The sequence below is a fragment of the Rhincodon typus genome, chromosome 6 (genome assembly GCF_021869965.1).
Source record: "Rhincodon typus isolate 14 chromosome 6, sRhiTyp1.1, whole genome shotgun sequence".
Taxonomy (NCBI): domain Eukaryota; kingdom Metazoa; phylum Chordata; class Chondrichthyes; order Orectolobiformes; family Rhincodontidae; genus Rhincodon; species Rhincodon typus.
In genome coordinates, this window is record NC_063337.1 from 39,513,318 (window position 1) to 39,534,914 (window position 21,597).

The window sequence follows — 21,597 nt, forward strand, 5'->3', positions numbered from 1 at the left end:
TGCTGTGTTCATCCAGCTCTACACCTTGTTATCTCAGATTCTCCAGCATCTGCAGTTCCTACTATCTCTTGGTTATACAGTACATGTTTTACCAGGTTTGGGCAACTGGAGACAGACCAAGGAAAACTGAATGTTCAAGAGAGGCAATTGTCTGTGCAAGACCTTTTTGAAGTGGTTATAATTTTAACAAGTATATGCAAATCAAGCCATATTATTTGACAAACCCACACATTTTACAAAGAGAGCATAAATGTGCATGGAAATGTGTGAAACAGGCTACCAAAGGAATTAAAAAAGGTGGCTAATTCTAGCAAATTGGACAGAGATTAGACTTCTTTGGTAGAAAGTAATAACTGAGGAGCATACTATGGTATCTTCTGAATTTTGGAATTTGCCAGGTGGAATTCTAAAGTCCTTATGATGCTGCTGTTATTACATTTTTCACTATGCAGTAGTGATAACTACATTGTGAAAGTGCATTGCAGTAAATCATCATGTTCAGGAGAAAGTCCATACTCTTAGAATTTAAACACTATACTCACCTGTTGCAACTTGTTGGAAGTTAAGTGCTGTACAGCAGCGAGATCATTACTTTTCACTGTGAACTCCTGTGCAACTAGTTGCTGTATACACCAGTCATAGGCTTCTTCAGCTTTCTCAGCAATTGAGGTGAAAATGAACTGTTTCTGCTGCTGATGGCTCTAGTATATACAATTTTTTTCATTTTATGAAACAGATGCAATTCTCCACATTTATGTCAATTAAACTTAATCACTTCATCAGTTGGTTAGTTCACAAATTAAAGCAGAAAAGGACAAATGAAGTCATTTCATGAAGTAAACAACGTAATGCTACATGTGGCAAAGCAGAACTTAAATTAGATGGAAAAACACCAAATTAGATACAAAAGAATGATTTGAAAAAGACAAACTAAAACCAACAGCAATTCACTTCCCATAACAACACTCACAGGCTTACTATACTTACTATTGGCAAAAATCTCACATTTTTTGAAAATTATTCACAGGATATATTTAAATTGGTTTTCAGTTATTATTCAAATGATTGCATTAATTATTTCTGCTTCGGTTTTCTTCAAACATTCCCGTGCAGTTACTGCTCATATTTACATAGCCATCTTTTACAAAAATATTGACCAGAGTCTGGAGGACTGACTAACCTACAGCAATCCATGACTCAGGAGACAACATTTAAGGGAGTTATTTTCTGATTGCATCAATTTCATTTCACTACATTTCTTTGGTGCATGTTTCTATTTTGAAAATGCTATACAAATTCAATTTCCTTTTGATTATCTAAAAATGAGTACATTAATCCCACTGGGTTATATTTTAAGCATAAAGTGCGGCTATTTCAGTATAATTTTTAAAAAGAAGTCAGCAGCTTCTTTCTTAATTATTAAGGGAAATAATTATGCTATTCCGGTGAACTATGTTTCAGAATTACCAGGGTATGAACACAAACTGCTGGCTTTGTTTTTGCAAGCACAGTGCTTTGTAACAACACAGAAATCAACCTGAATGTATCACTCGCTAGAATTTGGACATCTAGCCAGTAATATCTAATTAGTACAATTTGAGCATTCTTAAAGTAATTTCTAGGTTGGTTTAAAGTTCCTCGATATGAATGGCGCAGTTCCAAAATTTGCAATTTGAGCAAACCCAGATGCAGAGATCGAGAACGCAAGGTCTACATTGAAAAATATTCTGCTCAATTAACAATATTGCTTAATACCAAGTAATTTTTGTTTTAATGTTAGGATGCATTTTGTATTGCAAACATGTACTCACGTCTTAAAATTTACACAGCACTTCCTGATTATTGATCAATGTTGAATGAGTGGCAAACAATAAAATCTACAGAAAACATGCAGCAAAAGCTGGGCAGTAATGCTAATCACTGAAGTAATTTTCTCCTTTAACAGTTTTATTTTTCATTAATTCATGGATTATGAGGGTTGCTGATAAGGCCAACGTTTATTGACCACACTTAGTTGACCTTGGAGGTGGCGATAAGCCACTGGAGAGGTTGAGTTTTTGCTCCCTCAATTTTGAAGCATTTTAGTAACCCGAACTTGAGTATACAGACATAATATACATAAGTGCAGATGACACAAAACTTGGAAATTCAGTAAAGAATGATTAGGATAATAATAGACTTCAGAAGGATACAGACAGCTGGGTGACAATTTTGTTGATGATTCTATGAATGCTATTTCCAGTTCTGACCCTGAACTGGAAAATTTAATTGGAATTACTTCCAATTTCCACCCTTCTTTCATGATCATCTCTGACACTTTCCTGGCCTTAATTTCTCTGTTTTCATTTCTGGAATTGGAATATTAGTCAATAATCACCATAGGTCCACTTGCCAACACAGCTATCTTGACTACATTTTTTCATATCTTGTTTCTTGTAAGAATTCTATTCCTATTTCTCCACGTCCGTTGCTTCTGTTGAGACAATGCAACCTTCAATAACAGAATTTCCAGTACTTCTTCCTTGTTCCTCAAGTAAGGATCCCACCCTCGCCAACAGTAGTTGATTGTTCCTTCAACCTTGTCAGGTTTATTTTGCCTGCTTCTGTTCTTGTTACTTCCTCCTAGAATCTCAATTTTCCCCTTTTCTCACTTTCTACCTCAATAGTATAAGACACAAGAGATAGGAGGAGTAGTAGGCCATTCAGCCCCTCAAGCCTGCTCCAGATTTCAATAAGATCATGCCTGATCCAACATTCCTCACATCCACTTTCCTGCTCTTTTTCTGTAACCCTTTATTCACCTACTAGTCAAGATTCTATTTAACTCAGTCTTAAATATACACAAGAACTCTGCTCCCACAGCTATCTATAGCAAAGTGTTCCAAAGACTCACTCTTTGAGTCATTCTCATCATCTGACAGAAGAAATTTCTCCTCATCTTGGTCTTATATTGGCACCCCTTTACTCTAAGACTATGCCCTCTGGCTCTAGGCTCGCCCATGAGGAGAAACGTCCTCTCAAGATTTACCCTGTCAAGCCCATTAAGAATCCTATATTTTTCAATGAGATCACCTTTCATCCTTCTATACTTGTATGAGCCGAGCCCAACCTATCCGAATTAGCTTTAGCTCATAAGACAATCCCTCCATACCAGGGGTCATCCTAGTAAACTTTCTCTGAACTGCATCTGCCACATTTGATGGGTGATTAACCTATGATTTCCTGTAAACCCAGAATGATACCAACAACTTTTCTTCCCCTCTCAGCATTTTGAAGGGATCATTGTCCCCTGCAACATCTTGTTTCTGCCTCTGTCACTCTCAACACCCTTTTCCTTGCCATTCATGTGCTGCAGATGAAACACTTGCCCTTTTATCTCTTCCTATCTTACCATCCAAGACTCCAAAAGCTCCTTCCTGTGAAATCACTCGTGATGTTATCCCTATTGTTGAGGAGACCACAAATGCAGATTGGAAACCACTTTGCCTCCCTTGCAGTCATAGGTCATTTTAGTTCTTTACTTTGCTTCCACCGAGCTCTCTGCTTTTGCCTGTTAAAGATTTCCAGTAAAACTCAATGTAGCCTTAAGAGACAGCAGCTCAATTTTCAAGTGTAAACTTTACACCATTCTGGACATAAGGCTGAGTCCTACATTAGACCAAGAACTTTTCCCCCTTTTTGTTTTGTATTTCTTTGCTGAAGTGCTTTTTTATTTTATTTCTCTTATTTTGCATTCCAAAAGCAGCTATTACCCCAAAACACCTTACCTTAAACACATCTTTTGTGTCTTTACTTGTCCAGCTATGACTCCCTTTAGCGTGCATCATGAAACCTATTATTTTATCTCTTCCACCCTCCACAGTATAACAGATCTCTTGAATTCTTTGTCCCACCCTCCTCCCTTTCACCCTCTCAAAACCTATTTACTTTTTAACTTTTCCTTGTTCTTTCAATAAGTGATAGACATGTTTATTTTGTTTCTCTCTCCGTAGCTGCTGGCAGAATCACTAAGCATTTCCAACTCATTTTTTATGGTCTCAATATTGTATATAAGCAAAGTCATTATGATTCCTCTGCAAGTCATGAGTACAGCAACTCTTCCTTTACGGGCTCTTCTGAATAAATGTTCTATTGTCTGCACTAATCATTACCTGACAAGGAACTAATAACTCACATGAAGCTGATTTTGCCAATGGTGATGTACTTTAAAAGATTATCCTTTTTTATCTTCCCTTCTATAAAGATAACAAGTCCATGACAAGCGTCCTGTGGCTCAAGTTACAGTAACATTTTTGAGTGCATTTGTAGCCAGAACAAATGTAAAAAATGTTCATAAGAGATACTGGATTTGTAGAGTTCATTCAGAAGCTCACACGTTCAAACAGCAAAGTTACTGACCTGTTCAAGGTGAGAAGATATTCGAAAAGGAAATTTGTCATTTTTCTGAGAAACCTGTAATTCAACTACCACGATAACACCAGCTGCATTTTCATTCTATAGAAAATGTAAGAAAATCTCAGTAAAAAAAATGGCTTGCTGTATCTCTGGTTGAAGAATAAAAAAATTAACATCCCATGACAAGGCTAATCATTAAATATTGCTTCTACATAATATCTTGAAGCTCAGTGGGCTGAATGGATGGATGAGTCTTTTTGTTTGAGTCTTTTCTTGTTAATTTTCATTATATATAACATGTCCAGTTAAACAAAAAAACATTTTCCTTTGTTAAATGCAAGCTTCTAATGCAAACTTAACTTAGTGCTGGTCACTATATGTAAAACAAGGCAAAGATAAAAAGAGATTTGTATCTGCTGTATAAATGCATGCAAGGGTATCGCAACAGTTTAGTGTTTGAGAACACTCCATATTCCACAGTCTTCTACCAAGACATTTAGCAGCATCTAGATTTTAGCTGGACTAGTGAAATTTTGTAACATCGATACTTGATTATTACAAATTGATTTTGTTTCTAACTAAATGAATGGTCAACAGTAGGAACACTTCTGCCTGCAAATGTAGGTACAGCATGAGATTGAGGCAATTACATGTTAATAGAATGTAACAACTGATTAAGTGCTAAATCCAAGTGCATGTGCATGGATTGTCTGCTGCCAAATGCACTCTTTAAAATGTTTATATGTTGAGTAGCACTATGAGCATGGAGCAGACTCTCAAGTACAAACCTAACTAGCATTCAGTGCCGTTTCAAGAAAACGTTTTGTCTTGATATTAAAGAAAATGCACCTACAACAGGGTTTCATTGAACCTTCTATTTGAGAACTGGGGACCTTGCAGCAAAGCAAATTTAAAGTAAAATGCTTTCAAAATGTAAGGAATACTATGTTAATAACATTTTGTTTCATTTCCACATGAAATGGGCTAGATTTAATTGAGTCAATGTTATCTCGAATGAACTATTTCCCGGCTTGGAAATATATCACTGTTCTTTCAGTGTCACTGGGCCAAAATCCTGGAACACCCTCCCTGATGCATTTTGAGTCTACCTACATGAAATGGACTGCAGAAGTTCAACAAGGCAGCTCCTTCTACACCATCTTCTCAAAGGGAACTATGGATGGGAAATAAATGCTGAATCAGCCAGCAAAACCAAATCTCATGAATGAGTTGAACAAAATCATTCAGCAACAATTGGACTGCTTCCTGTGGAAGCAGAAGGAAAGAATTCTGGGATGAACAGATAATTAGTATGTGCTTTGGAAGAAAATGTTGGCTGTGAGTTGAGGGTCTTGCATTGGTCCGTTGATAACCATTTTAACCATGATCTTACCAATGTGGGATGATCCTTGTCACAAAATAAGACTATCAGTTATATAGAAGTGGCACCAGTTTCCCAGGGAGAAACTTCCTTTCTGAAGACTCCAGGCTTCAATCACAGGCCATATGTCACAAAGCATGCCAATAACATCTTGGAGTCAGAGTGAGCTAGATGACATTTTACCCATGTGTTTTAATAGAGGCACATTATTTACAAACTGTGATAAAGATGCTTTTTTATTCAATTCAGTGGGCCAGATCTTCCCGTCCTAGATAATCAGAAATCCAATGTATTCTAAAAGACCCCTGTAAAGGTCTTGGCACCGGGAATACACAATAGCTGCCCAGGAATTTAGAACTTCCGATGGGCAATTACCCAATATTTGAAACCCTCTGACAAAGTCCCCAACTTTGAGTTACAGATTATGGATGGTTCCAAGTTACTTAATAGCTCACCAGGAAAACTCCTGGCTGATTATAAGAACTACTCCTATCCTGCCAGCCAAGCACTCACACTACACACTGGCCCTACAGACACCTGACTCAACACCCTATTGTCCTGCACTGAGAGCCAATGCATCATCCCTTCCCCCTCTGATATCTGACCAACACCTTCAGTGCCCCCGACTCCCCCACCTCAAATAGACAATAACCAATGACTCCACGGACGCCCAATCTTCTCTGCTACTCCCACAGACCTGCAAACAAACCAACAGCTTCCCCACCTAAACAAGTCACTACCACATGCTGATACCCACTTAACTGGCACCTGTACCCTCATGCACACCTACTACCCCAAAACTCAGACATCCTACCTACCAACCTGGCACCCTACCTCTCCACCCAACTGGTAGCCATACCCTTTGCCTACTTACTCCATTAGCTGCCAAACCCATCTGGCACCCTATCCTTTCACTTATCTTTACCCACTAGCTGTCAAAGTGGTTTTGGAACTTTTAAACATGGAATATGGCAGCAATTGTTGTAAACAGGGAGCGTGGTTTCTATGACAATGGACTCAGCTCCTGACTGTGTGGTTTATTGGACTGCTTCTGCTAGAAAAGTTTTTGCCTTAAGTTCAGCCGGAAAACTCCTGTAAAGGCAAGTAGATAACTTTTTGTCCCCTCAGGGTTGGAATTTAAGGATTCTAAACCAGATCCAAAGATTTTGCCCATTGCTTTCTTATAACGTTTTGGTTCTTGCTCTCTGTATCAGGTTTGCTGTATTTTTGAAGCCTTTTCTTTTACACTTTTATCTGGCTTTATGGACAGTGTCACACTTCTGTACACAGAAGAAAACAAGGTCAGTGCTACTTGGTTCATAGACTTAAAACACGGTTTTTAAAACACTCAGAGGAGCAACATTACTTCTCTTGCTCAGTGCAAATCAGCATGTACAGACACCAAAGTTGCTTAGCTAGTGAGAGGATGGAGACTCTGAGGAGTTTCTTCAGTCACTGCCAGAGGTTTCAGGACAAAATGGCATTTTGAGAAGCCCAGGCATGGGACCCAGGACAGGAAGCTAAATTCCAGGATAAAGCTGGATGGTCGGTCATCTTGTTTCCAGCTGAGATCAGTCAGTCTCTTGAAAATTCAGTGTTCCATATTTTAATTACTTTTAAATTTATCAACTGGTGCATTATTTTGTTCTGCTGTAGAAATATATTTTTAAAACTTCTCAATCAAAGAATCTGTACAACAATACTTCTAAAGTACCCTGACTTAGTCAGGTACATAATGAAAAACATAATGGCTACTTACTCATTGTGATTACTGAAAACAACCCATGCCTTCCACAAAGACTGACATGCAAGGAGGGTACATGCTACAGTAGAATTGTAGACTTATTTTGTTCTATAATATAACTCCTTCACAGGAGTGTGAAAACAGTATAGCGTTTGGAGTTGTTGGTTGGTTCGCTGACTGGTTTTCGTGCAAACGTTTCGTCCTCCTTCCAGGCGACATCTTCAGCGCTGTCTAGCCTCCACTGAAGCGCTGTTGTTCTGTTCCGTTCTGAATTTATGTGGTCCAGTCTGTTATGGTGGGTAGTTCTGTTTCCTGTTTTGCGACATAGTGGTATGTAGATGGGGTCTATTTTAACATATTTGTTTATGGTACCAGTAGTTGAAAACCAGGCCTCCAGGAATTCGCGTGCTTGTCTTTGTTTTGCTTGTCCTAGTACTGTTATGTTGTCTCAGTTAAACCCCTGAACTCCTTCTTTGTCGGAGTGAATAGAAACAAAGGAGAGTTGGTTGTGCCATTTTGCTGTCAGTTGGTGTTCATGTATCGTAGTGCCGAGTTTCCTGCCCGTCTGTCCTATATATTGCTTCTTGCAGTTGCTGCATGGTATTTTGTATATCACATTTATCGTGCTCATATTGGGTACGGGGTCTTTCGTCTTTGAGAGTAGCTGGCGAAGTGTGGCTGTTGGTTTGTGTGCTATCATTATTCCAAGAGGTCGTAGGAGTCTTGTAGTCAGTTCTTATATGTTTCTAATATAGGGTAGGGTGGCCAGTGTGCTGGGGCATACAGTGTCTTCTTGGTGTTGTTTATTTGACAGGCATCGGTGAATGAGCTTGTGAGCATACCCATTGCTTACAAAGTCTTTAAATAGGTGTTCCTCTGCATTTTTGCATAGCTCCGGGATGTTACAGTGTGTTATCACTTGTTTAAACAAATGTATTATACAAATACCATGCAGCAACTGCAAGAAGCACTACATAGGACAGACAGACAGGAAACTCACCAACAGGATACATGAACACCAACTCGCAGCAAAACAGCACAACCAACTCTCCTTTGTTTCTATTCAGTCTGACAAAGAAGGATATCAGTTTAACTGGGACAATGTAACAGCACCAGGTCAAGCAAAAAAAAGACAAGCACGAGAATTCCTGGAAGTTTGGTTTTCATCCACTGGTACCATAAACAAACATGTTGAAATAGACCCCATCTACACACAACTACAGAGCAAAACCGGAAACAGAACTACCCACCATAACAGGCTGGGCCATATAAATTCAGAACAGAATAGAACAATGGCGCTTCAATGGAGGCTAGACAGCATTGAAGATGTCATCTAAATGGGGAACGAAACGTTTGCATGAAAACCAGTCAGCTTGGTGAACCAACCAACAACTCCAGCCACAACCCGAGCTAAAGATCTTCGCAAAAACGTTAAAGTTTGGTGGTTATATGGCAAATAATTTATTTTATGCAAATTAGATCAAATAATACTATTTTTGACCAGCAGTTGTACAATTTTGAAATAACTGTAACATGCCTTGATTCCCAAAGGCTGCAAGTGATACAAATCAATCACTAAAATTCAGAATATATAGAAATAGGAATAAAGTTTGACAGTTAACGTACCACTCTCTTCTCCTTGTCATGTAACTGCAACCAAGAAGTCATGCAAGCAATCTACTCCCTAGGCTATGCCAATACTGCTTTGACTGAATTAACTGTACATGGCCATTCTTATTTTTGCTCCTCTTTAGTATAGTTCTTTTTTCTGCTCTGTTCTTCCACACTGCAAATCTGTGATTTAGAACTCATCAACAGAGAGTTATATGTTGTAACCTGTGTTGCATCCTGCCTTTGTTTCCAATGTACTGTACCATCAATCCAAGTGTTTTCAGTTAAATGCATAAAACATTGCTGTTCTGGCAACTCACTTCAGACATTCTCAATCAATTGTAGGGCGAGTGAATGGGCTAAAGTCATTACTTCATCATGCCAGCAATGGTCATACTCAATGTTTTTCGGATGAAAGCATATTATTAAATGCTGTAGCTTTGCTCCTATACAGTTTGTGCAAAGGACATAATATCTAAGTATAAATGTCCACCACTCTCAGAAAACAAAATTGTGAAAAATAAGTGAACATCGAAGAAAACAGATGAAAAGAAAACAAGTAAAATGAATTAATTAACTGCAAACCTTTTCCATTATAGAATACTTTGCCACCTCAAAATCTTGTGGAAAAGGAGGAACATTGCTGTCATGCGCAGAAATAAAACTATAGAGAAAAGAACAAACAATAGATTATCTATGCAGTATAAACAATAAATATTTACTGACTTATTTGTGAAGAATTATTGAAATTAGTGTTTATGCTGTAGTAGATTGGAATACTTGCACATGAAAGGACAGTGCAATTTCATGTGGACTCATACTGACGCTTCTCCAAAAATGAATTAAAGATTTTGGTTGTGAAATCTTTGGAAAACATTTTGAATCACTACAAGGAAGCAGAAAGTCTTGGGCATAACTTAGAGGCTAGTTATCGATCCATTCGATAATGGATCCTTCAGACCCTTCAGTCCAACTCGTCCATGCCAACCAGAATTCCCAAAGTAAACTAGTCTCATTTGCATGCATTTGGCCCATATCCCTCTAAACCTTTCCTATTCATGTTCCTGTCCAAATGTCTTTTCAATGTTGTAACTGTACCTGCATCTACCACCTCCGCTGGCAGTTAATTTCACATACAAACCGCCCTTTGTGAAAGAGTTGCCCCTCAAATCATTTTTAAATCATTCTCCTCTCACCTTAAAATTATGCATTCTAGTTTTGAACTCCCCTACTCTAGGGAAAAGACCTTTTCATTTTATCTATGCCGCTCATAATTTTATAAACCTCTATAAGGTCACCGCTCAACCTCCTACACTCCAGTGAAAAAATTCCCAGCCTAACCAGCCACTTCTTATAACTCAAACCATCCAGTCCAGGTAAATCTTCTCTGCACTGTTTCCAATTTACTATTATCGTTCTTGTAGCAGGGCATCCAAAAATGTGTACAGTATTCCAAAAGTGGCCTCATCAACATCTTGTACAACTGCAACATGACATCCCAGCTCCTATACTCATTGGTCTAAGCAATGAAGGCAAGCATGCCAAACAACTTCTTTACCACTCTGTCTACCTGTGACACAACTTTCAAGGAACTATGTACCTGAACCCCTACATCTCTCTGTTCAACAGCACTCCCCAGGTCCCGACCATTAACTGTGTAAGTCCTGCTTTTGTTTGTCTTACCAAAATGCAACACCTCACATTTATCTAAATTAAACTCCATCTGCCACTTTTCAGCCCATTGGTCCAATTGATCAAGATCCCTTTGTACTCTGAGATAATCTTCTTCACTAATGCTAACAAAGACTGGTGCAAATTTAACAGCATATCATTGCATAATCTTGGATAGAAATGGTGCACCATGCAGACATAAAAAGGAGTGAAATGTGAAATAAATAATTTCAGATTATGGTTACCACAATGATATTCTCAACTTTGGTAAATAATAATGTGATACTACAACAGTATTGATAAAATGTGTGAATGAGTGCCTTGACATCAAGACAGCATTTGATCATGGGTGGCATTAAACAGCCCTAGCAAAGGAGAAGCTAATGGAAATAAAGGGAAAAACTCTCTGCTGATTAGAGTTACACCAAGTAAAAACAAAAGATGGTTGCAGTTGGTGCAGATCAATCATTGCTGTCCGAGGGAATCACTGCAGCAGCTCTTCTTTGTAATATCATAGATCTAACTATCTTCAGCTACTTCCAAAATGACCTTCCCTCCTTTTTAAGGTCAAAAGTGGGAATGTTTGCTGACGATTACGCAGAGTTCAGCAGCGTTCATGACTCTTTCGATTCTGAAGCAGTCACATTCGTATGGAGCAATACATAGACAACATTCAGGCTTGGGCTGATAGTGGCTTGTAATTTTTGTTCCACACAAGTACCAAACAATGACTATTTCCAACAAGCAATAATTAAAGACTTAGTGTACTAACAAGTAGTAAGCAGGTGATTTGGGTTAACTGCTCAATTGACTGAATTGATAGATAGAAACAAGGAAGGATGCCTTCCAAAATCCATTTTGATATAGCCCCCTTTTTCCTCCCTACTTCTCATTCAACTTTGGTTGTCTGCATTGTCCTTAACAGGCTTTGCATGTAAATTAATCAATTGGAAAACACAATGGGTTACTGATGGTGGTAAATAGATGAAAAAATACGCAAGGGGTGGGGCCCTCACGTGGCACAGTGGTAGCATCCCTATTTCTAAATTGGGAGGCCCAGGTTCAAGTCCAATCTCCTCCAAATGTGTGAAATAACATCTCTGAACAGGTTAACTAGAAAAATAGGTTAAATAAACAAAAACATGGGTGATTTGGTGATGAGGTGGAAAAAAAATTCAGTTGTGCATTAACAGCACTTCTGCATATAAAAAGAAGAAAAAATTTATAAACAGGAAAGGATGGGCTCTTGTGGCACAGTAGCAGTGTCCATACTTCCGAGCTAGGAGACCTGGGTTCAAGTTCCCTACTCCAGAAGTGTGTAATAACATCACTGAACAGGTTCATTACAAAAATTCCACTTATAAATGGAGGATGAACTCTTGCGGTACAGTGGTAGTGAACCAGCATCCTTGAGCCAGGAGGCCTGTATTCAAATCCCAGCTGCTCCAGAGGTGTGTCATAACATCTCTGAATAAGATGATTCAAAATATCTAAATTATTTAGCCTAACAGTTTTGTACAGGCATTGGTACAGTGGTAATATCACTAGGCTAGTTATCCAGAGGTCTAGACCAATTGTTCAAATCCCACCATGGCAGCTATTTTTAATTAATATATACAGAACTTACAGTTGATTATTAAAAGAAAAGCAGGGAAGCAGCTGTAAGACAGATAGATAATAAAATCCATGCACAAAGTAAAGGTGTCTCTATTTCATCAACTGGCTTGGATATAAATTGACAGTAGAAGACAGTTGCCTAAAAGTGAATATTGGAAACTAAAAGTTCTTTTCAGTCAGAAAATTGTATCTGGAGTTACGAAGAAGAATGGCTGAAAACAAGCGCAAAATGTCAGGATATGACTTCCTACTGATGTCTGTGATGTAGATGTTATTTGCATCATGAGATAAGAGTTCAAAGGAAAAGGGACTAATTATTGTAAAACTATATCAGCAGTTTTACCATCCATCTTTTTACAGGGTAAAACTTATATCAAAAGGATGCTGGAATATGGTGTATAGAGAGAAACTTAAATTTATAGATAAGATGTCTGATAAAGGATAAAATAAGAGGAGGCAATGGCCTAGTGGTATTATCGTGGAACTGTTAATCCAGAAATCCAGCTGATACTTCGGGGATCCTGGTTCGAATTCCACAATAGCAGATGGTGGAAATTGAACTCAAAGGGGGAAAAAAAAATCTGGAATTAAGGTATGACTATGTATCGATTGTTGGGAAAAACCCATCTGGTTTACTAATGTCCTTTAGAGAAGAAAGCTGCCATCCTTACCTGGTCTAGACTATGTGCGATTTCAGACCCACGGGAATGTAGTTGACTCTTAACTGCCCTCTAGGATGGGCAGTAAATGCTGACCTAGCTAGTGATGCCATCATTAAAAAATAGGTGGGCACTAATGCAGTCTTGCATTTTCAAGAAACTTTAACAAGGTTTTAACAATGAACTTGAAGGAATGGGATAATAAAATTTCTTTGCACTTTGAAGACATGAATACTAAATTTAGTCAATCTATAATATATAGTAAAGAAAAAAAGAGTAATCATGGACAAGGTAAAGAAGAAACAGAAAGAGACTAGACGGGGGCACCGGCTAAATTCCTACATTGCAATTTGGGCAAATGTGTGGTAATGAATATGACAGGAGAAAGTCTGTTTACTAAATGGGAGAGTGAAAGAAATCTCGTAATATTAGTTAAGTTGCTTCATAAAATCCTAGCGGACCAACCAAGTTATAAATTAACATCTACCCTGGCATAGACAGTCTAATGAATGCCCTTCTCCCACTTGCAGGACATTCTATAAGGCTTACTGACCTTTCTCTGAAACCCCAGGCTGAGATTTCAGAGAAAGTTCAGGGAGCGTTATAACCTCACGTAAAACAATAAATTTTTTTTGATACGTGACATGGTATATTACAAGGGAAAAGGGCAAAAAAAATGTGGGAATGACTGAGGTTATAGGTAGTGATGTAAAAATAGTAATTGTACGCTATGGCAATCAAAACTGTTAGAATGTAATCCTCAAGGTTAAATAGCACTGATTACATATTTAAAGAATCTAAAAAAAAACCGGAAGTGATAAGACACCATGCACTTCGCAAACACATATGTTGGACAATTATGAGGAGCAGATTATGGCAGATGAAGTGCTGAAAGAATACGGAGAAAGTGATACAGACATGCAGAACAAGACTTTGCCCCAGAGGTCAACCAGAAAAATTTGGGACCAAGGTCACCCTTTATAGGCCACAAGCAGCCAGTGAATGGAAGAATTCCAACATTAAAAGGAAAGCAGGAAAATGCACAATGTATGCACAAACATTGGCTAAATGTGTCAGATGTGCTTAAGGTCCATGGATTAGTAAAATGAGTTAAAGATGTAGTAGGCCAAAAAAATGCAGCATCAATTATGAAAGCAGACCTTGAAGTGAACATGGCTCTAGAAAAAGATCACAAACTAGGAGTTCTGATCCTAGAAAGGGGAGATCTTGCAGTCTCAACCAAGTTAGGAGAGTGAGTAAAGATCATTCTTTGGACAAAACTGATGGCAATGGAACAGGACGGAAATACCATGAGAAACAGAAACCCTTTAGGAGCTAAAAACAAATTAGAAGATAAGTTGATAAAGGCTGCCAAACAAAAAGAGTTGGAGAGCCGGAAAGAACTTGGACAATACGTGGAGGTACCAGACAGGGGACGGCCACCATTATCTGACATGTGAACATGCAAAAGAAAAAGGTATCCCTGATGACTAAAACCAGACCAGTGGCTCAGGGTTTCAAAGAGAAACTCAGTCATCAAGATTTTAGAGTAGATTTGAGGCTACGACTTCAATGGCAAATAACTTCTTCACCAATCTTGACAAGTGCAGCTCAACAATGCTTAAGGAAATGAACACCATCTAGGATGAGACAGCTTGCTTGATTGGTACCCCATTTACCAGCTGAAATAGCCACTCCTTCAACACCGATGTCCAGTGGCAGCCTTTTTTGCCATATGCAAGATGCACTGCAACAAATCACCAAGGGTCCTTTGACAGTATCTTCCAACCTGCAACGCCTACCAATGAGGAGAAGGCAGCAGATATATGGGAAAAAAACCATCTGTTTAAGTGCCAATTCAAACCACACTACCCTGATGTGAAACTACCTTACTATTCATTCACTGTCAATAGGTCAAAATCTTGGAACTCCCTTACAGCATACTAGCTGTACCTGGAGATCATAGACTGCAAAAGTTCAAGAAGGCAGCTCACCACCACATTCCCAATGGTAATTAGGGACATTAGGCAATTAAGATAATAAATGCTGGTCCATGAAACATTGCCCACATTTCATAAAAGAATTTTTACAAAACTAACATACCTAAAGTTTTCTGCATCATCTCGGATCTCCTCATGAGGAATTTCCACGTTCAGTTGCATCTCTGTTGCTGTCGATGTAAATTTTCAGAATAAAATCTCTACATTTGCTCATGTACGTTTATGATCATAAAGGAAGAACTTGTATTTATATCATGTTTTTCACAGGCTTGGTGAAAACCCTGATTGCAAAATTCCCAGTCCTAGCTGTGGTTGCAACTGTGCTCCAAAATTTATCATTAATTTTACTATTTAATGCATATGTGGACAGTCATACAACAGACTTATAGCCCAGTCTTCACAGTGTACTTACCATTGCTATCAGCATTTGTATGAGGTGTTGGTTCACTTAGTTTGTAGCAGCTGACATCCAAAAGTTTACCTTCTTTAATGCAGCTAGGCACATAATCCAGATTTACAACAGGAATATTATACTTTTGAATGGCTTTCAGTCTGCAAGAACTCACGGTATTGAGATCCGAAGCAATAACATGAGTACACTGTAAAATTAAAGAAAAAGGCTGTTTTCTGAAGCAATTTCACTTGAAAATAATCATGACCAGTATATTAAACAGTCAAAGGTTACAAAAATATTTCAGTAACAAGATAAATTTCTATTGATTAACCATTCAGTTATGCATTTCTCTAGTTGGTTTGATTTGACCCTGACAACTTCACCAGGGATTACGGAGGGGTATAATTGGGGAAATGGGAGTGTACTGTCACAGTTAACAGTTACAATGTATTGCACATATGATGGAAATTGGAACATATTTTTGTTTATACATATGCAAGATTAAAATTATATCCGGTTCTGATGAATGGTCAACAACCTAAAGTGGTAGCTGGAATTCTGCTATGCTAATGGGGATCATGTCCCCTCATTGGAGAACTTGCAGGGAGGGTAGAGGCTGGGGCATGGGTTCTCTGACTGGCTTCACTTTGAATAGACTTGGTTTCCCTTGACGTGATCTCTTTGAAATGGTTGATCATCTTCTACTACCTCAAGGATGCTCAGGTCAAGACATGCACAGGCTCAGAAGTGAAAATGATTGATTCTAAATCCCGTATGATTGAGGAGAATGATTGCTGTGATTGTCCTCTGGTTGTCAGCATGAAGGCTCCTCTGTAATTATTGCAATTGGTCATATCTCCTTTCTTGAAGATAAACACAACTGCAACGCCTTGGCGATCTGCTGGTGAGCTCTCCTCCTTCCAGATGAGGGAGACCAGTGTCATGCATTCACACCAAGTGTGTTTCTCTGCCATATTTTAGTTTCTGGCAAGGATTTCATCTGCAATGGCAGATGTATTGGTTCTCAGCTGTTGGATGGCCTTTTCAATCTCCAGTCGGCTGTGGTTGTGCTAGATGAGCACCACAGTGTTCTTAGCTCTCACTGGAGTAGTGTTTTTGGTGCCTGGGCCACAGATGGTCTTGACTATGCTGAAGAATCTACATGGCTGTTAGTAACTTGCTCAATTTCCTATATTCTTTTCACCTACCATCTACTGTTCAACATTTTTTGTTGGACATTGGCCTTCATTTATTTTGTGGACCTGTTTTTATTCCATCTGGTTCTGGTGTTCAGGAAAGCATTATACTTACAAGTTGATATGTCATGGAGATCCTGGACATGTTTTCAAACCAGTCATGATGTTTCCTCAGAGAGATCTAAAGTCTCCTTGCAGGTACTCTTTATGATAGGTGATCTGAACATTTTGTGGTTCCTATTTATTGTTGTTAGGCACTGAAGGTTTTCTTCACAGAATCTTTAAGTTCATCAATATTGTGTTTCCAGAGGGCGTGTTTCTACTGCTGCTGGTATTTTTGGGCCAAACTAATGAAGGTAGTAGACTGGATTTGGCGTTGGTTGCCCAGCCATTGTTTGCTCCTGTCATAATGTGGTGCTGAGAACATCTTTACAGTCCCTCGTTAGGACAATAGCGTATTCAAGTACATGCCAATATTCAGAATGAGGGTGTTGCCATGAGAGCTTATATTTTTCTCTCTGATAAAGTAGAGTGTTTGTTATGACCAGGTATTTCATCAGGGGAACAACTTCGTTGACGTTTGCCTTCCATAGCTGTTCCTTACCAATAATGCATTTTCAAAGGTTTGCATCTCTCCAAACGCTGGCATTGAAGTAACCAATGAGAATCAGCTTGTCTTCCTTTTGGACAAGTGACGATGACTGATCATGACTGGAATTCCCTCTCTGATCTCATCCATTTCTTTTAGAGTTGAGGGTTTCTATACTGATGGTGTATTGCTTCTACATTCAGAAGAGCCTTGTAAGGTATTTGTTTCCCCCATGTGGAACTCAGTGAGACAGTCAACTAGTTTTTTCTTAATTGCAAAACCAACTCCTTGCACTCGACATTCATCTTCAGACCTATCCTTCCAGAAGACAGTTTGTCCGTTACTTGTTTCTTTGAGCTGAGCTTCCCTTGCCTGCCATGTCTCATTCAGGGTAGTGATGTCAATGCTGTAGTTCCTGGGCTATGACAGCAGTATGATATTCAAGACTGTTGTTATTGAGTTGCCTTTGAGGGTCCTGCTGTTTCAGGTCCAAAATTTCATAGGGGCGCAAATTCCTTGAAACACGGGTAGGCTATTGCACTGACTGCCACAAAGTTCTGGCAGCAAAGGTTCTTTGTCCAATAGCAGGATAACTGAAATAATTGGAAACCAGGCTCTACTGCAGGTATGAGGACTAACATGTCCATACATGTTGCTGCCCCTAATACTTTCACCATCCTGTGAATACACAGCTTGGCTTGCTTGTGGATTGGTGTCAAAGTGTGTTCCAAATCATTCACCCCATTCAGGGATGTGGGCTTTATTGATTGGGCCTGCACTTATTACTGAGTTGGTGGTGGTGAGCTGTCTTCTTGAATCACTGCAATCCATTTGGTACGGGTAGACATACAGTGCTGTTACAGAAGGAGATCCAGAATTTTGGGTCAGTGTCAGAGAAGAAATGGTGATATTTCCAAGTCAGGATGGTGAGTGGTTTTGAGGGGAATTTGCAGATAGTGGAGTTCCCATTTATCTGCTCCCCTTGTCCTTCTAGATGGTAGTGATCATAGGATTTAAACAGCCTTGGGGAAATTTCTACAGTGCATCTTGTAGATGACACACACTGCTACTGTTGTGTGTTGGTGGTGGAAGAAGTGAATGTTTGAGAATGTGGTAACAGTCGAGTTGGTTGCTTTATCCTGGATGATGTCAAGCTTCTTGCTTTTGGAGCTGCATTCATCCAGGTAAGGGGGCAGTGTTCCATAATGATCCTGACTTGAGCCTTGTAGTTGTGGATAGGCTTTGGAAAGTTATGAAGCGTGTTACTTAGTGCAAGATTCTTCTTTGTAAGTCTTCTCTGTACTCTCTCAGGAGCAATCCGGGGATGTTGTGGCCAAGACTGCATATAAAACCTCTGTGGCCCAACCAATACCTTATATAGTTCCAGCATTACAAACCTGCTGTTATATTCAATATTTCACCTGACGAAGGAAAGCATCCCATATTTCTTCTTTACACCTTGTCTACATGGGCCTTCAGGGATCTGTGGACATGCACTCAAAGGTCTCTCACTTCTTCTGGCTCTCTAAATGCTCTCCTATTTATTGTTTATTCCCTTCCTTTGTTTGCCTTCAAACGGTTAACTGCACACTTCTCTGAACCGAATTCCATTTACCACTTTTTCACTCAACCAAAGTTTTTCCAACACTTGACAGTCATCCTCTTTACTAGCAACTACCTTGCCAATTTTTGTGTAGTTTGCAAATTTTCCAATTGTGCCTCCCATATTTAAGTCTAAATCATTCATATATGTTATAAATAGGAAGGGACCTAACACCAACTCCATGGAACACAGTTGGAAACTGTCTTTCTAATGCCTTAGTAGAAGGCATGCAAATAACATCCACTGTACTACCTTCATCAATCCTCCTGGTTACTTCCACAAAAAAACTAAGTTACTGATACAAGACCTTCCCTTAACAAAAACTACTGACCTTCCCTGATTAATCTGTGCCTCTCCATGTAACAGTTAATCCTATCTCTTGATATTGATTCCAGTAATTTGCCCACCACCAAGGTCGGACGGACCAGCCTATAACATTTGGATTGTCCCTCACAGATTTTGTAAATAATGTGTATTTGCAAACCCGTGTACCTTTGGTATCTTGCCTGAATCTATCTGCTATTTCCTCTCAGCTTCTTTTTTTTAAAAACAGCCTAGGATAAAATTCATCCATCCCTCAAGATTTATCCACCTACAAAGAGGTCAGGCCCTCCAGGTATTTCCTTTCTGATTCCACATATTTTATCTAATAATCATACCTCCTCCTCTTTGACTAGAATGCCTGCATTATACCTCTCTTTTGTGAAGACGGGCAAAAGAATATTCAATCAGAATCTGCCCATATCTTCTGCATCTGTGAATATTACCATGTACCCCTCAAGTACGTCCAAACCTTTTCCAGTCATTCTCTTGCTCTTAAATGTGTTGAGAAAACACCTTTAGATTTTTCTTAATACAATCAGCCATTTATTTTTGTATCCTCTCTTTGTTTTCACAATTGCCTCATAGCTTTCACAAAGATATTGTAGCAAGAAATTGGTTGTTTTTCAGCAATTGCTTAATATCACATTTTCATATTTTAACTTTCTACTAATGTGTCTCTGCTATACGGTCATAGTGGTGATTTCCCCAACAGCAGGCTGTTCATGGTTGCTGCTCATTTCTTCCTGTTCCTGCATCTTTCTCGTCAGTTACACATAAGAGCCTTCCATTTTCAGTCTCAATAAACAATGAGCCACAATACTAGGGGGAAAAAAATACATGAAGCCGCTTCATGTTGTCTTCCTTAAGGGAAACAGAAATACTTTGACAAATAATTCTTTACTTGTAAGCAGCTGTTGTCCTTTGAGGTATTAGTTCTTCTGCCACTGAAAATTTGCTGGTTCTGAGCATGGGACAATTTAACTGCTGCAGAAATGAACATTCCATTCCTGGATTATAACTACCAGTCTGTAATGTGACTAAACATATGTACCTGAAAGCACTATTTCAACACTGCTGGAATTATGAATTATAGGTCACCATAATGAATGATGCACAGAACCAGTTTTCTTTGGGGTTTAGATTAGCCAATTGAAGCAAAGAGTAACTTTGCATCAATTACTTCAAAAGGACAGTCAAGTAAGAATTATCCCACACTAAGTGCACAGCAAGTTTTAAGATATTTCTAAACAATTTGTTTGGTGGAGCAGGTGAGAATTGAACCCAGGCCTTTTAGTTCAGCGGTACGGATACTACCACTGCACCACAACAGCCTTGATACTAGATTACCATATATGCCCGTGCTTGAGTCATACCTGTTGATTGATGACGTAAGTTATTATTCCATCATTGTTTTTGACAGCAGTCTTCAACTTGTTTCTCTCATTTACTGGCAACCCCTTCACATTCAGAACTATCACACAGTCAGTAAATAAAGCCATGGTATACCTGCCCAAATGAGACAATTTGTTTGGAATTATTTTATATCAAACAGTAATTAACTTCTAAAAATACTCTGTACAAAGCAATTTAAAAAAAAAAATCTATTATTCTAAAACCATTAATCACTACAGTAGGAGGTAATATTACACAAATTATTTCATAAATAAGTTTTTGGTACAGCAATTCATTCACAGAAGTTAGAACTATGTTTAAAAGCGATTTTCTATTGCATTCTTGACATTTACTTCAATTTAATCCTTGATATGTTTTAAACAATCCAGTAAATGTATTCAAATTTGGAAGAATGATTGTATGGAAGCATAACTTATAGTAAGTAGAATAAGACAAGATGTTATTCTATTCATTATCCTGAGCACCTTACTCTAAGCTTTGCTAGATATCAACACCAAAGAAGGCATTGTTTGAGACACAGGTTCTCAGCTTCATTTCATAATTAAATTGTGGCTCCAAATAAGACTTCAAAAGTCAATGTCTTTGATGGCTTATGATCTTATGAGTCACTATAAGCTTTTGTTTGCTTTTCAAATACACAATAAGTAGCCAAAAATAGAAGTTGTCACTACTTCAAATTAAGAACGATAAGACCATAAGACCTAGGAGCTGAACAAGGTCACTCAACCTATCGAGTCTGCTTCTCCAATCAATGAGATCATGGCTGATGTGACAACACTCAATTACAGTTTCTAGCCTTTTCTCCAATCCCTGCCTTTTCCCCACAACTCAACTACATTCCAAGTTTAAACTCATGTAATAAGAAGTTAATAATAGTATTCATCAAGCCTTTCCTGAAATATTTCACATATGTTGTTCACAAAATATCACTTCTATATTGTTTCTGTAACTAAGCACCACTACTGGTAGGAGCATGTAATTATAATATAACAAATTTGCA

General features: G+C 38.6%; 1 protein-coding gene across 1 annotated transcript in view; it reads right to left on the minus strand.

Annotated features, from left to right (window-relative positions):
• parp4 (poly (ADP-ribose) polymerase family, member 4) overlaps nt 1-21,597 on the minus strand; it is a 130,932-nt gene that overhangs the window by 104,070 nt on the left and 5,265 nt on the right. Inside the window, exons 2-7 of the mRNA XM_048598301.1 lie at nt 20,558-20,690; nt 15,491-15,677; nt 15,182-15,248; nt 9,717-9,795; nt 4,399-4,494; nt 543-701 (exon numbers count right to left, since the gene is read on the minus strand). Coding sequence (XP_048454258.1) covers nt 543-701; nt 4,399-4,494; nt 9,717-9,795; nt 15,182-15,248; nt 15,491-15,677; nt 20,558-20,683 — 714 coding nt within the window. The 5' untranslated portion in view covers nt 20,684-20,690. The remainder of the gene's footprint in view (nt 1-542; nt 702-4,398; nt 4,495-9,716; nt 9,796-15,181; nt 15,249-15,490; nt 15,678-20,557; nt 20,691-21,597) is intronic.